The sequence below is a fragment of the Haplochromis burtoni genome, unplaced genomic scaffold (genome assembly GCF_018398535.1).
Source record: "Haplochromis burtoni strain Fernald_Lab_line unplaced genomic scaffold, NCSU_Asbu1 Contig_179, whole genome shotgun sequence".
NCBI lineage: Eukaryota > Metazoa > Chordata > Actinopteri > Cichliformes > Cichlidae > Haplochromis > Haplochromis burtoni.
In genome coordinates this window covers 146738-163505 of record NW_024582540.1, presented here as the reverse complement: position 1 = coordinate 163505, position 16768 = coordinate 146738, and the positions used below count along the sequence as shown (strand labels likewise).

At 41.2% G+C, this 16768-nt stretch overlaps 1 protein-coding gene across 13 annotated transcripts in view; it reads left to right on the top strand.

Moving 5' to 3' along the window:
• shank3a (SH3 and multiple ankyrin repeat domains 3a) overlaps positions 1–16768 on the top strand; it is a 158928-nt gene that overhangs the window by 81178 nt on the left and 60982 nt on the right. For 11 of the 13 annotated variants that reach the window (XR_001336747.2, XR_001336746.2, XM_014337403.2 and 8 more), the window contains 6 exons: positions 8–85; positions 410–476; positions 1576–1805; positions 1939–2108; positions 10918–11099; positions 11551–11574. Coding sequence is in view for 11 of the 13 variants with exons in the window: in XM_014337403.2 (XP_014192889.2) it covers positions 8–85; positions 410–476; positions 1576–1805; positions 1939–2108; positions 10918–11099; positions 11551–11574 (751 nt within the window). In the remaining 2 variants the exon portion in view is untranslated. The remainder of the gene's footprint in view (positions 1–7; positions 86–409; positions 477–1575; positions 1806–1938; positions 2109–10917; positions 11100–11550; positions 11575–16768) is intronic. The other 2 variants (XM_014337404.2, XM_014337401.2) reach the window with 1 other exon arrangement.

Sequence of the window (16768 nt, the reverse complement as noted above, 5' to 3'; positions counted from 1 at the left end):
CCTTCAGGAGAGCTGTGCACGGGTTCTCCTGTTCCGGGGAGCCAATAAAGAGATAAAGAACTACAATAGCCAGACTGCTTTTCAGGTATGTGAGGTATACAAAAGGTTTACACACTAGTACGTCACAGCTAAATTAACTGAAATATGCAACCTAATGTTGGAGTCCAGCCTTTATAGCTGATGAAGCAGAAAATTGATACTGACATACTGACATTTGTTTTATGCACATCAAATATAATTTGCTTGTACATAATGGAGGTTGGTCAGTGTAGCGCTATACAGATTTTTACACAATCTCCTTCAACAAAGTGTTGAAAGTGTTGAATATTTAGTGAAAAAGTTAGGACGGAAATGTTTTTTCATGTTGTTCCTTTCCACTCCCTGTACGTTTCTCTGTTCCCATTTCCAGGTGGCTATTATAGCTGGGAACTTTGACCTGGCAGAAATCGTTAAGGTCCACAAAGCATCAGATGTTGGTAAGTTGACAGAGTGAACTTGGGGTTCCCAGGGTGTTTAAAAGTAGAATCTGAGGCACAGCCTTCAGCTTTCAGGCCTTCTGTGGAACCAGTTTGGATTTGGGAGACAGGCACCGTCTCTACTCTTAAAATTAGGCTCAAAAATGTCCTTTTTGATGAAACTTGTAGTTAGGGCTGGATCAGGTGACTTTGAATCCTCCTCTAGTTACATTGCGAAAGGCCTAGGGTGTAGGGGGCTTGCCATGATGCACTAAGTGTTACTTCTTCACTCATCTTTTTTCACTCACTACACCACTCTGCATTTAAGTTATTAATGATTATTAAACTCAGGCTCTCTTCTATAGTGTGTCTTTTGTCCGATCTCCTTACCCTCACCCCTTACCAGTCATGGCAGATGACTGCTCCTCCCTGATCCTGGTTCTGCTTGCAGTTTCTACTTGTTAAAAGGGAGTTTTTCCTTCCCACTGTTGCCAGGTGCCTGCTCATAGAGGGTCGTCTGATTTCTGTATTAATGTGGGCTTTTCCTTACAATACAGAGCGCAGAATTGAGTGAATAGAATTGAATTGAATTAAGTGAAGGTAGACTTGGAGAGGCATCAAGCTCGACCTAGATAGCGAAGGAGGTCATGGAAAGTGATTATAATTTAAATACAGTGGAAAATACAAAGAAGAAAAAGTGAAAGAGATGAAAATGTAACAGAACTGGAAAATGTTCCTGAGGATTATTGGATCCCTGCTGAGTTTAGTAGTTTCTCTCTCTGAAATAAAGTACAGGAAAACTCTGCCATCTGGTGTGAGCAGGATGTAATGCCTCACTCTCGTCATAAAGGCATTGTGTCTCTTCTTACATTCAGCATGCTGAAATAGAAATTACAGTGAACTAACTTACTAACAAATTGCATTTTTTTGCAAACAAATTCCAAAAAGTCCAGTGATCCCTTTCTATATACTTTTTTTATCTTAATCTGTATTTGATCCTTCAAAGTTAAAATATGGTAATTGCTAAGATTTATAAGCCACTTCAGTGGATTAGGAAATCCATCTTAAGGTTTTACTGAAATGCCAACAGTGTATAATTATGTGTAATTTTTCTTCTTAGTGCCTTTCAGGGAGACTCCCTCCTACACCAACCGTCGACGTGTGATGCCTGGCCCCCTGCCTTCACCCCGTTCCTTACTTCGCTCTGCAAGCGACAACAACCTGAACGGGGACCACGATCACATCCATGCTCAACCAACCAGAGAAGCCCGTGGCCGCCAGGGTCACTCCCCCGTCCCTTCACTACGCAGTCTGCCTGCTTTTGGGCAACAGCACAGCAGCCTTGGAGAAGTAAGCGAAGTCGCGCAGATATGAAATGTAAACCTAAAAAAAAAAGAATGCATTCATAAGAAAGAGTGAAGGAGTAAAAGAGAAGGATGATCTCAGGGAAGGTGATTGATGTTTTACACATGTCTTATATCAGAGTCGTCATGGAGAGATCCCTGACAGCAGTCTCCAGAGTACTGGCAGCTCCAGATCCTCCCATTCCCGTTCACCGTCTCTACATCACATGCATGAAGATGACAAACCAGTTCCTAGACGGTCCCACAGCCACGGCTACCCTCATGGGCATGGCCCTCGTGGAAGACTCAGGTTTGTAATAACCTGCGTTCAGTTGCGTTTTTTATACTCAACTTAGCAGAGAGCTTCATAAAAAAAAGTGAATCTGTTTTTATTTCCTGTTTCTAATTCATGTCTCACATTTGTCAGTCTTGGCAGCTATTCACTTAAGTACATCATTTTTATTGCCCTTGTGATTTTGCTAGCTACTTTGATTTTTAAACCTAATTTCAGAGAGCAAAGAGCCCCATGTGATGTGTCTGAATCACTTGTTAGTCACCAGGCAGCCTTTTGCATCCTATTCCATCTGCTACAGTCTGCTGCTTGTGATAATCATGACATAATATCAGTCAGTACAGAATCTTGTTTATTCATTCAGGCTTTGACATGTGAAAGTCCACCCTGGCTACAAAACTGTGTATTGGATCTAAAAATGTATGTTAATATTGTGGTAGTGACAGATTGAAATACAGATCGGTATCGGTTCCATTTGGCGTAGCTGTTGGGTGGCCCATGGGTTGTAAGGGTGCTTTGGTATGATCAGTGACATGATGAGTGTTAGGCATAAATAAAAACCCTGTTTATGTAACAAGCCCATCTGCGGTATCGTGCTGGAATCACAAATAACATACTTCAGATGTGGTATATGTAATCGTACGTGGAGACACAACCACGTGCACAGGTCAGAGACAGACAGATGGAAAGGGACTAATAATTATCACCACCGGGACCAATTGACAGCTGCCAATGTGTGTTTGTTCAGATGTTGGGTTGTGTGACAGATACTGAGAGACAGTGGTGACATTCTGAAGCTACATCTCTGAGTAATGTCACCTAGTTGATAGATAAATACAGCAGATGAACTGGTGCTGCAGGATGCTGGGACGAATTTCTTCCCCTCTGAACCACCAGACAAACTGCACAGTAAACTAGAGCTCTGATCACATCTTGAACCAAAAGATTAAACTGGTTTGCAGACACTTGTTAAGCTTTTTATTATGGTCATATATCAGCACAAGATCACCTACATAGAGCGCCCACCTAATGTGTTTCCGCGATGCCGCACGCTCTGTGCAAATGTACGTGTGTTTGTGTGAAACAGCTTGATGTCTGTCAAGGGAATTGCATTACGGACACAGCTCCGGCCGTACTCCTCTCTCCTCTAATACTCTCTTGTCACTTTACTCCATCCATCAAAGAGACTCACACGCGCACGTTCACAGGCGCTCACGTTTTTTACCTCATTTTCTGTCATTAACACACAAACACGCAAACACTGCTCCATAGTCTTGTCATCCGTCTGCAGTTTGCAGCCAGAGAACATTCAGCATAATCTGCTAAATCATATAAAAGACTTGCACGCATCACTAAACACTAAAACTCTAGAGTCTAAAGTGTATGCACTAAGTGTACCACAATCAAATAAAATGAAACAAATGAAGTGGAATACATGAAGTAAATTTAGTTAATTAAAAAAAAGTCTCCCCGCATCGTTAATGTACCTTCCACTCTTTCTGTGAAGCATGTTATGTCCAATAATGATAGCAAAGTAAGTGCGTCCTTTTCTACTATATCTGGTGCTGCGTTGGCGTGAACAGTCACTGACAGAGATATACATCTTTTGCTGTTGTCGTCACTGTGCACAAGGCTTACATAAAGTGACACAAAAGGCAGAACGATGAAAGTAAAGAAAAATGAAATATCGCAGTCTTTTGTACACAAAACGTTGAGACCTTTTTTTTTTTTTTTAGTGTGCCATGGATTAAAGTGAGAATGTATAAAAAGCCTAAAACGAGCAGCTGGTCTCCATGGCCAGAATCTGCACCCAAGTGAGACTGATGCTGTCCTTGGATATTTTTTTCTGTAATATTTCTCCCTCCCTCTCTCCGTTTCACTCTCTGACCTTCTGTTTATGCCTGTGGTAACTCTAGAGGCATTATGGGTGCCAGGGGAGTGTGAAATTAGTTGGCCAGTCAACAGCCCACTCTAGCAGGTTCCTGTGGAACTCACCATCACTTCCTCCTCCTCACGTGTGTGCAGTGTTGCCAGGATTTGGCTACCCTTCAGCTAAAGGTTTAGATGGAGACAATAGAAAGGGTAAACAGGTTAGACTTCTGTTTTTTAATTTAAAGATCAAAATCTAACAATAATCAAAGCTGTGGCTACGATTTTCACTCCAACTCCAACTGATGTAGTAGACAGTATGATTAGACATGATTCATGATGTTAATATGATAATATGGCACAGTTTTATCGGGACAAAGCAAATTTGGCTCTGTCGTAAAAGGTTAATTGGCTACTTGCCGTAATGGGCTGACAACACAAAGAGATAATTAATCATCAAGAATGGAGCATTGTTTCGTCAGTGTCATTGTCAGAAATTGTGATGTTGAACTGTGCACCTGAGCTCTCAGTTATTTGTCTGGGTTTGTAAGAAAGATTTCAAGCAGCCAGATAGACACTTTGTGATGTTGCTGAGCAATAGATACAATATTTGATCTTTTGTATCCAACTTTCCCCACAGTTGCAGTAGGGAAATATTTCATCAGTATTTATTTAGAAGTGTATGTATATGAGATGCCCTCTGACCAGGGTACATTAAATAAGAGATGAAGCTGTTCAGTTTTTCGGAGCCAAGTTAGTTTTTTTAAAACTCAGCCAGCACAGGCTCCGTTAGATCGTTGCTTGGGCTGTTGGTTGTTTCCGTCCTTTTTTTTTCTCAACTCACGGGAGGCTAGGGGACAGTTTATTTTAAATAAAAATTCAGTCACACAACATTACCAATAGTTAATGAGAAAGAATTGGCCTCATTTCCCTGCTGATATACTGCACAATGACCATTATGTTACAAATAAAAGCGAGAGGTGTGCTGCTCCCTTCAACTTTGAATTACTTGTTCTGTTACTGTTCTCCTCACCTCTTTTTCAACTTCTATCCTTCCTTTCTATGCATTAGTCACACCAGACACTGGCGGTGTGAAGATTATTCATGGCACCTCAACACGGCCATAGGCCCGAGGTATGCATAGAGGACAGGAAAAGGGTAGAGAAACAAAAAGGAGAAAAAGGAGTGTTGAGCTTGCTCTGCTTTACCTGCGGAAAATTCATACATCAAAGAAGGACACAGGGGAGAGGGACTGATCTTTTAGAGTAATCTAACACAGATCCATTTAGCAGTTTCTCTTCCATCTTTGTTTAAAAGAGTACTGCCCTCTGGACTGGGTTAGCCACACAGTAATTCCACATTATGGTAATTTCATGCAGTATAGTGCATTATGTGCAGTCATTTTAGTGTTGTTTTGTGTTTCGACTGGCAGCACTGTCATCTCACAGCATTAAAGTTCTTATTTTGAACCTACCGGTTGGTTTCTCATCTTTTAGGTCCTCCAGTTTCCCCCCACAGTCCAAAGGCATGCATGTTAGCTTAATTAATAGTTTCAAATTAGTGGTAAATGTATATGTTAGTGTGAGTGGTCGTTAGTCTCTCTATTTTAGCACTGTGATGAACTCATTTCCGGTCCAAGGCCTTCATAGCCGATCTTTGATTGGATAGGCTTTTTAAAAACTAGATGTATGGCTTTCATTTTGTTAAATGTTCAGAGTCAGGTCAGTATTCATCAATAATGTAGATGTGGTTTACTTTTAGCTGGTCTTTCTCCAAAGCTGTTGGCATTGATCTGTAACATACCAGTTCTTCAAGTAGCTTAACCTCTGTTCAGCATGCTCTGACACTCATTCGTGGTAGCAGCTTGATAATTATGATAGCCTTGATGTTGTTCCCACTAGTCACATCCTCCAGCTCTACTTTGGGGTTTCTGAGGTGTTTCCAGTTCACATTCAATATGTAATCCCTTCACTATATTCTAGGGCTGCCCCAGGGTCTTCTCCTGTTTTATGTCCCCTCAAGGTTTTTATGCCAAATCCTTTCTGCATACATTAGTCCTTCATCTTGTCCCTGAGGGTCCAAAAACCTGTGAAGCAAACATAACTTTACTGCCTTGTTTTCTGTCAGTTTCCAGAGCTCCTGACTACAGGTGATAGCTGAAATTCTGATCAGGTCCCTTTTCACAGTACAACACCTGTATCGCTGCAGGTGCCACATCGATAAGCGCTGGCAATCTTTGTTGCTGTTTTAGGCTGACTCGTGAGCAAGGCCACGGGATACATAAAAATCTGTCATTTCAGTTAGGAATAAATTGTTTATCAAACTCTTTTAGCTATGATCAAGGACTTTCATGGCTCAGTGAAAGGCCTCGGTTCTCCATATTCCCTTTGCACCTTTATAGGAACATGTTGAGGTGTTTTTATAGAAAACGTCCTCTATAAATAGAGCACATCACCTATCTACAGGCTTATGGCCCATTGCCAAGCATAATGTGAAGGAGTTCACATGTGATGTAAGTTACTATAAATCACACCTCCCATACTTTATTTCATATCTTGGGTAAATTTTATATTACAGTGAAAAGTGAATAGTGATTATTTTATGAAAAGACGCAAGACTCTCGTTATAAGGGGTTTGTTTAGCTGAGCTCCTCCCACATATGAGATTGAGGCGCAGTTTAGAGTTATGTGTTAATCACACCAGTTGACTCTTGCTTCTAATTTAGTTTAATGTTAAAGACCCTGCAGAGCATAAGCTGTCTGTGTACAAACAGATTTGCTGTCTAAGACCTTAATATGTTCTGCCCAGTGAGCACAGTCCAAATTCTGCTTTGGCCTTGATAGCCATTAACACTCCCATGTTGCCCAGGAAAGAATGAGAGAGCATATAGCATGTCCATTCATGTGCAGTAAAGCAAAGGACAGACTGATGATCATTAGGATGCAAAGTGTGATGCTGATTATGACTGTGTTTATAATGAGCTCATCTCACCTTAGAGAGCTGTGCTATTTGAGGAAAAAGCCATTTACCTGAGAAGACAAGGCAGTCATGTGAGAAAATGCTACACTGAGGCGGCTTAGTTTTGATGGCATCTGTAAAAATGGCATTTGCAGTTGCATCTTTGGAGTTATGCTGGGATTTCACGCACAGAGACAAACTGAAAGAGCTAGATTTATTAACAAGCTGTTCAAATATTAATCTGTTTTTTTAGCTGTCTTTGCAAAAAAACAAAACAAAATCAATCCTAATTAGACATCTGATAACTGACATGGAAATGTTTGCACTTATCATATGCAGAGCTTATTGAATTTTTTCCTCGTACACTGAAAATTAAAATGACTTTTTTGTAAAACATATACACTTTTTCCCCAAAGGGTTTTATCCGCTAAACTGGAGTGTAGTCACTGGTATAACATTTATTTTTGGATCTTATATTATCTGACATCGCCTTTTTTACTGTATTTGCACATGGAATAAAATCATACTAAGTGTCAAGGTCAGTGTGATCTGTGTAAACTGAATTATTGCTACAGCTGCAGTGCACTTTTTTTTAATCAGGATGGAGCTTTATATAAATCAAATCAAATATTTTATGACAAATTTACAGTTTCAGTTCATGTTTTTGACTCTTCGGGATTCTTTTTTTTACCTGAATTTTCTTCTTCTCAAATTGATAGTTGCCATCGTAACGGAGACAAATCCTGGTGTCCTAGGAAACGATGAGTATCCATCATACTGTAGATTGCATTAGGAGTTTGTGCACAAGTGCATGCTTAAGGGTAGATGTAATGGGTCCTACATTTGTATTTTTCTGAAGCTACGCTCAATATTGCAGCAAAACAAGAGAAAAGAAAAAAAGTGCAGTGAATGTTTTTGATGATATGGACTCTATAAAGCTCCAGAGAAAGGCAAGGACCCAGCTGCCTTTGCTGAGTGCTGCCACTCAACAGCACATGATAAATCAATTAGAAATCCCTTTAACATTTTTAAATAGTCAACTTTTTGTTGTCCGTCCATCTCAGACTAATTTTAGAAAGCTTATTGATACCCTCTTCCAGGAAGCTGTTAAACAATATTATAACCACGGAGAACACAAAACAATCTAGGATATACCCGAAGCAACCAGTTAACTAACTCTTGCAATGGAAATTGCTTTCTATTGAGAAATGTTGATATACAACATTGACAACGACATCGAGAAAGTAGAAAATGTAATAAAAGCCATTTAGGCTCGTCTTGAGTCAGGCAAATCAAAGCTTGGAATAATTTATTACAGCAGAAGAGTATAATTACAATTTGGAGTTTGGGCTCCAAGCTCGTCACTTCCCACAAACATAATACGCAAACAAATTGGGAAGTGATGAGTAAAAATCCCCCCGGTGCCTACAGGTGGATGGTGGTGTGCTGGAGGGGAATAAATAATGCAGCGGAGCCACGAAGCAGGGGAGCAACACCAATGACGTGGCAGAGGGAAACATGGGAACTTGGCAGCTTAATTAGACCACTAAATTTAGAGGGCGTGTTTGATAAATTAGGTGAGGAAAAGTGACACAAAGTGAGTCTTATGTGTGCAGTTCAGCTGTAGTTGTCTGCTTGACTTAGCTCATCCACTTTGCTTTTTCTTTTTTTTTCTTTTTTTATTTCAGGTTTATGATCATTAAGATTTTTATCTGAATTTTTCTAAGTGCCGTTTAAACCTCATCCTTGGCAACTAAAGCAATTTATTACAGGCAAGGAGAGGGCAAAAACAGCTCCAACATCTCCCTTCTGTCTGACACATACAGTAGATAATATGTGTCACCCAGGTCCAGTCAGCTTAATTGCAAGGACCAGCAAAGGTTAGGCTGTGTACACAACCTCACAGTAAGTGTAGTGGATGGGAGGAGGTATATATGAGTTATTGAAATGGATGAAATGGTCCTTTAAGGGTTTTTTTTCCACATCTGTGTCATTCTGACATAGCCTCAACTCCTTGCTTCTCCAATTGTAACGCTTCCTCCGCTGTGCACGCTGCTGATGTTCAGTGCTCGGGCTCTGACATTAAAATGCGGCAGCCATTCTGGGCCTCAGTCCCGGCGGTAATTGGAAAGCCGTCAGCGAGCTGTTGTTTCGATAGAGAGGGAGGCAGAGAAAGAGAGGCTGGGTCAGATGAGGAGAGCAAGAAAAGCAATAGAGAGTGTGGGCGAGAAAGAGACAAATAATGCTTGAAATCAGGGAAAGAGTAGACCGAAGGATTTAGAAATAAGAGGAAAGGGCACATGAGGTTGGTGAAGGATCGAATGAAGGCTTTAAAGTGACTGATACAATATGCTGAGGGAGAAATGGCAAAAGAGTGAAAGAGAGTGAAAGTGATGAAGAGGTTTAGAGATTTCTTGTCTTTTAAGTAAACGTTGCAGAGAGTAGCATCAAGGTCCAAGTTCAGGGCATAAGAAAACCACTTGTTACAGTAAAAATACAGTCTCCTGTCTATATGTGAAACAGAAACAAGAACATCTCAGATTGGTGAAATGCCATTTTAAGCATTTGATTTTTATTAATCTCCTTTTTGTGATTACTATAGATGTATTGCTTTTTGTTTTTTGACCTATGGTGAAGCTCTGATCAGACAAGAGGCAGAGTGACGCTGAATGCAACTTACAGAGCGGTGGCAAAGAAGTGATGAATGAAGACTAGGCGGAGCTCTGCTGCTGCTGTATTAGAATTCACCGCCAGAGAGAGAGAGAGCAAAGATGGAAAAGGAAAGAGAGAGAACGAAGACGCAGCAGAGAGAAATGTTGAGGAGAAAAGGGATAACAGGGTGAAATGAAGGCGAGAGAATGGGAGAGAGAGGGAAAGGATTTGAGACGAGGGAAAAGAGGGAGGAGCGACAATTAAACCAAATCGGCTGGAGCTTTTTGACCCCCACCCCACTGCACACAAGCACACACACACACACACATACACATGCTATCACTGCCTGCCTCAGGGAGCCATGGTGCGTGCACGTTCGCAGGCAGACAGGCAGGAGATCAATCGTGCTCTGGGACGAGTGTGTATGTCTGTAAGCGGCGTGTTAGCAACATGCTGGTGGCGGCATGTGCCGTGCTAGTGAAGGTGCAGTGTTAGCGGGAGCAGAGGGGGCTGTCTGTGTATGTGCCTATGCACACAGCTAGAATGCACATAGAGGGCTTGTGGTGTGTGAATGTGAGCGAGCCGTCAAAGGGGAGGGGAGCCACGGAGCAAAGCAACAGCAGCAGTAGCAGCAGCATTGCCAGAGTGTGTGCGAGCGTGTGTGAGAGAGCGTGTATGTGTGAGGGGTGGAGGGGAGAGGAGAGGCAGACGCGGCGGGACTCCCGGGAGAGGGAACGGGAGTTGGGGAGCAAACCCAGCCTCTCTCCTCCACAGCAGGACAACCAGGACTCAAGGACGAGGCAAGATCTGTAACCCAGCCTGGAGCATCTGGAATTGGGGACGTATGGGGGATTTCTGTCCCTTTCTGTAGGGGACTTCTGCTGGACACCCAACTCAGGATGTGTTGGACTAAGGGGAGGGGGCTTCCAGACGGATCTGGCAGAACCACACAGAAAAGGAAGCAGTGCAGTTCCTCTAACCGTTATGTTTCTGCTTCTACCTCGATTAGGATGCGAGGGAGAGGGGAGAGATAGAAGGAGGAGGTAAAAGAGAGCAAGGAGGATACTGTCTATTGCTATTAAGGAGGGAAGAGAGGGAATAAGAAGAAGGGAAAGGTGAGGTAGTGGCTGTGAGGGGTGTGCTCTCCACTGATGACTCTCCCATGGAACACTGACTATTGACCCTTCATTGGCAGGTGCTGGAACTTGTTTATGAATCCCTCCCTGGCCACCATAACAACCAGGGGGTGTCACCAGGTTTCTGTCCCGCTGACGAACATGTCGGTGACCACAGGCTTCAGTTACCAGCTCCCTGGAATCACCACAGTGACATATGTATTTGTTTACAGCCCTGGCTCTGTGCAGAGAGACCCAAGCCCACCTCATCACACGCCTCCAGCACTGTCAGGCTCCCGCGGGCCCAAACGGAAACTCTACAGTGCCGTCCCAGGACGTACCTTCATTGTGGTCAAGCCCTACACACCACAGGGGGAAGGAGAGATCCAACTCAACCGTGGAGAACGGGTCAAAGGTAGGATGGCTACTACATGTTTGACTAGCTCCCTAAACCTACTAAAGTAGGTAGTAATAACACTACTGTTGTTAACATGTTGTATTTCATAGCATGACAGTAACTTTCCATCATCACCAATGTTTACGATGTGCTGCAAAGTCCAGAACTACATGTGGCTTGCATGAGTATCAAAGTTGGGTTTCTTGCAGTGTAAGAAAAATCAAACATTCCTATGCTCTCATACTTCTCAGAAGCAGACCAAACCATTACTTCACTACGATTTTTTTGTTGCATAGCAGTTATGTAATCTTTCTGTCTGGGAGTCATTTCGCTGATGTTTGAGTTTGACATTTGATTTATCATTTCATTAACCTCTTAAATGTGCTGTTTTCTGCTTTACACAGAGGTGCAGTGGTTTTCCTTTCATGTGTTTGTGTGTGCTTTTGTCTCCATTTATGCTTCACTCAAGACTATGACTGTAATGACGTAGAAGGTAAACGCAATAATATTCTTCTCACCCTGTACCTCTCCCGCACACCACAGTGTGTCAACCCTTCACCTACAGTGAAGCAAGTAGCTCTTTGCCCTGTTTGAATCCACTTGTGATGTGTGTACAATCTCAGTACAAATTTGTGATTACTTCAAGGAGAGGGCATGCAAATTCAAACAGGTCCCGTGTGCTATTGGTTGCTGGTTTGCATACATATATTGTGTTCTTCCTCCTCTCTTAGAGTGCTTCTCCCTGAACACACAACTGCTTTTCTCCCTTCTCTTATCGCCTGTCCACAGACACCCAGCACCGCATTGACCCCACATCCCTACATCCTGCCACTTCACATACATCACCATGGATCAAACCCACATTAGCTTAATGGAAACAGTTCCCTCATGTCCTTAGAAAGACCAGAGAGAGTAGGGCAACACTCATGCGGAGACCTCTTATGTTGCTCTCAGATCTACAGAGGCACAGGAAGTACAGATTAAGGGTCAATTTGGCATTTCAATTTGGATTTTGTGCAAACAACCAAAGCACACAAATGTCCCCACACATGATCGACATGCACAAACACACACACATACACACACCATACCTTTTCCCTCTTATTCCTTTCTTAAAAACATTCAGTAGCGCGTCACTCAAACACTACTCTAAACCTAGTGCCACGATGCCTTCACTGTCCTTACACATACAGAAGTATTCACCAAAATGTTTTCTGTCTTCTGTCTTCCCTGACAAACTTTTTTTTCAGCAGACCTCCTCCTGTGTGTTTTGACGCCTCCTTTTCATAGTATCATGTCTGTTTTGTGGAAATACTGCTGTTGTTTAAAGCTAACAGAGTGCTGTTTTTCCTGTAGAAAACCAAGTGATACAGCATTTTATGAAACAGTGATGCATACCGAGGTTGACACAAATGTTATTGTGAATGTGATGACTCAACAGCAGCCTAGTATGCTTCCATCCACTGAATGGATCTGCTGTCACTAGCTTTTCTGTCTGTGCAACCAAATCCATAACCCTGCCACTAATGTGAAAACCCACTGCTTTGTCGTTATTTCATGTTAGCCATGCAGGAAACGAGCTTATCGTTGCATAGCTGCCAGCACCCCGGCCCGGCCAAGTTAACCATCTGGCTCCCTTATGCAACAGTGACCATTATAACCATAACTATGTTGCGTTTACTGCCTTTATGTAGTCTCAGGATATAAAATGAGAAATATGTCACTGATGTCAGCTGGTTATTGAAAGGCTTAAGGTCCTGGCCGTTCAGGTTTAATGAGTTTTGTTTTTTGTGGTTTCTTTCTTTTGTGTATAGAACACTTATCTTGTTAATCAAGGTTTCAAGTAATTAAGTGTAATTCACTTTTTTATTTATCAGATGGTCAGAAAATTCAAAAAGCTTTTTATCAAATAAAGTAACACAAAGTAAGTCTGCACTCTACTATCGTGCCACCCCACAATGCCCATTCTGAGCCTGGAAAAACCCTGTTTAGTAAAAAAATAGAAAGAAAAATCTGTTTAGTGTTTTTACAATCGTAAAAAGAATGACCAGCTCTCTTGGCACAAAGGGAGGCTCAGCTTGAGAAGCCGTTTTCTTTAGGGATGTATGACCTTTGGTTTGATACATAATGGATCTCATCTAATCTGCATTCATAAATGAATGAGCTGCTAATAGTAGTAGGGCTCTTTAACAGTGGGAGACAGGAAGACGTAAAACAAGTAAATGAGATCGTGGAACATAGGAGGATCTTTTTTCTTTATCTTTTCTTGTCTGATTATCATGACAGATCAAAAACACATTTAGGGATGCAAGAGTAGTTTCTCTATGTGTGCTTACATGAATTTGCATGCATGCCAAGCAAAAATCATCAGTATTATTTGTTTCCCAAAGCTAAATAAGCTACTTCGTTGGACCCCTAACATGAAGATGATTCATTTGTGTTTAGATAATTAGCTCCCGCCCCCAATATCCAACCAAAGCTAATCTCTGTCCTCCTGTTAATGTCCACACATCCTTGCTAATCACCTGCTATACCAGAGGAGCATCCCTATGATGAGATCAGACTGGGTAAATCTTACTAAATGATTTCTGTGTTTGTGTGTTTGTGTGTGAGTAAGTCTCTGGCTAGAGTCCATGGTTACATGAGCGAGCACAAGCTTACACATGTAACTGTCATTAGCTCACCTGTAAGACTGGCAGCCTGTTGAGGCATAGATTGTTGTATGTTGTACAAGAAAGAGTTTAAAACATCATGTAATCATTGAAGATCTTTACTGATTAGACTCATAGTGTTGTTCTACACAGTAGAATGTAGCATGTAGTATTCCCATTCCATTATGTCTATAATTTTCTCATTTTCTGTTACAATATAATGCATCTAATCCAAAAAAACTGAGAATAGTATCAACAGTGTATCCATTTCTTGTGTCCTGTCACTTTTAGTGAACAATGATTATCTGGATTCAGATGGTAAATACAACAGATCTGTATTGCAACACATCCCATAGCCTGTAGTTAAACGTAGAACCCATAGTTCAAGTAGGAACCATATGATGTCTCTTATATGTATCCACAGTTTATTATTATTGGGGGCTTTTTTGCTCACTGCAAGATATTAATTGGAAACTCTTTGAAATAAATTTAAAAATCTAATAAAAGCAAACTATTTAAACAGCTTCATTTGGCAGTTGAAGAGGGCTTGCAGTAAAAAGTGAAGAGTCATCCTTAATTACTTTTTTAATATTTTTTTTTCAGACAGTTTGCAAATTAAAACGCAACAAAAATTTTACAATTTGTGTTGTGCTTGTTAGGATAAACCATACAAGTTAGCTGTTATTGTTTGTGTATTTGCTTGTGCCATTTAAAGTTCTAAAGTTACACGTTTATCAGCTCTTTATTGATTTCTGTGGTGGTTTATAGCAGACAGTCCATGCTGTGAGGATGCTGATGATTACTCTCTTGACAATGATGATGAATATGATGAACATGAAGGTAAAATGATATATTATTGTTTGAAAGAAGGATGACAAAGTGCTTGAACAGCTAAACCATTAACAAGACAAAATTGTGTGCCATTATTTCATGAAAAACAAATAGTTTGACTGCTGGAGGACTGTATTCTGTATCTGTTTTCCTCAGTGAGTGGGAATCTTCAGGCTTTTCTTTAAATCTAATATTGCAGTGTTGATTTGTGGTGTTGTCTAATTAAAAAAGAATGTCCAATATTGTAATAATGTGAAAATTTAAAGTCATTCCACTTTTTCATCCTTCATCAGTAGATGAGTCAGTTTCAGTGACTGAACTAAACAACACTGTAGTCACATTATCATGTACTGTATCATAACCAGTTTCTCTTTGCTTGGAAAAGTTCCTGTTCTTCACTATGTGATTGTCAGTCTTTTAGTCTGTTGTCTGCAGTCAATGTCTCTAGACAGCCTTCTTCTAGACAAACAGTCCCTCTGTCCTGCATTTAGCAGGGTCATCCACATCCAGGTCTCCAAGCAGACTGTTAGTGTTAGGTAATGAGTACTGTTCATCTTTTGTCACTCTCTGACTGGTACTGGTATCATGTTGTATTTGAAGGTGTGTTTTTGATTGTGCATCTCTGTGCTCAGGCCCGTAATGGTGGTTCAAGGAAATTAATCTTTACAAGACAATCAAGTATTGTAGTCAGCCTGCGTATGTTGATCCCTACATTACTTTAAAGGCTCCTAAGACCCTCTCGCATCCCTGTTTAAACTCATTCCCTCGCTCACCCCAGTGTTTGTTTCTGCTCTTTCCCTCCATTGATGTAATCTGATCTTATCATCTGGATGGACATCTCTTGAAGGCCACTTATAGTCACTATGGTAACAAATGAGGACACAACCAGGTCAAGCATTTTGCCAAGCATGTATCCTCACACACATGCACACACTCACCCACACATGCACACACCAGTATAAACACACACATTATATAGACTTGCTTAAACTCATTTCACGTAGAACACACATTTAAAGTAATGGATGTGTGTGTGTCATCGTGCTGTCTCCCTACCATCCTACCTCCACAGGGAGCATTAACCGAACGTTCAGGACATTCTTCTCCTCAACAAGGTGACACACTTAAGAGCATGCTTCCGTAACAGTGTATTACATCTCTTGCACACACACACACGCGCACCTGTGTGCACACACACCACATACACCTTCTCCAAACGCCATTATAAATCTTGCAGACAGCCATGAAAATGAAACCAGTGCAAGTAATGTTGAGATTAGACATTCACAAACATGATTAATGGGGTTTGGCCGCACCCAATGTGTGCAGAATATTAACACTGCTGTGGGCAATGGAGGATACCTGGACCAGCTATTGGGGCAAAAATACAAAAATACACACCCATATACTGGGGTTTAATGGATTACCCCGTGTCTACTTTTACACTACCTCAGAAGGCATCTGTTACTGCAGTCGGGTTCTTTGGGAACACACACAGTAGCTTAGCCTTTATCTAAAGCACGCATGCTTAACAAGGCCATTGAACTGCAAAAATTTCCAGTTGAACCCATGTTCTGAAGGCACGCTGCTGTTGTACTTATTGCTTTCCAACAATAGCTATCAATGCGTTATTGTGTACGTGCGTTTTTGTCAGGGCCAAGAAACAGCGTATTACAAATGAAACATTCAACAGTGCATTATGTTTTTAAATAACACAGCTTGCCTGTATTAACACTAAAATGCATATGGATCTGTCAGTTACCAAGCAACAGGTGCTAAGTGCACTTTACAGCTCTGGCAGGTCATTTAAGACAAAAATAAAAATGATGAAATAGTGGCTTTAGCTAGTTTCTGAAAAATCTGATTTGGTTCCAAAAACCAATATTCTTTTACATGCATTTCATTTTTAATTTTTATGCTTTATAGTCAGATTCCTCCATTGTCTTGTCTGCAAATCAATTTGGATAAAAGCCTCTTTTCTAAGTGTTGAATTTAGACTAAATATCATTGTTAGCTTCCAACAGTGAACTGAGGGTGAATTAATTATCCTTCTTCTCAGTCTGGTAGTGGCATTAAGTGAACCCTCTGTGTGCTTATGTTTTGTGTGTGTGACTGAGCCTGCCTGGGTGTGTGTGTGTGTGTGTGTGTGTGTGTGTGTGTGTGTGTGTGTGTGTGTGTGTGTGTGTGTGTGTGTGTGTGTGTGTG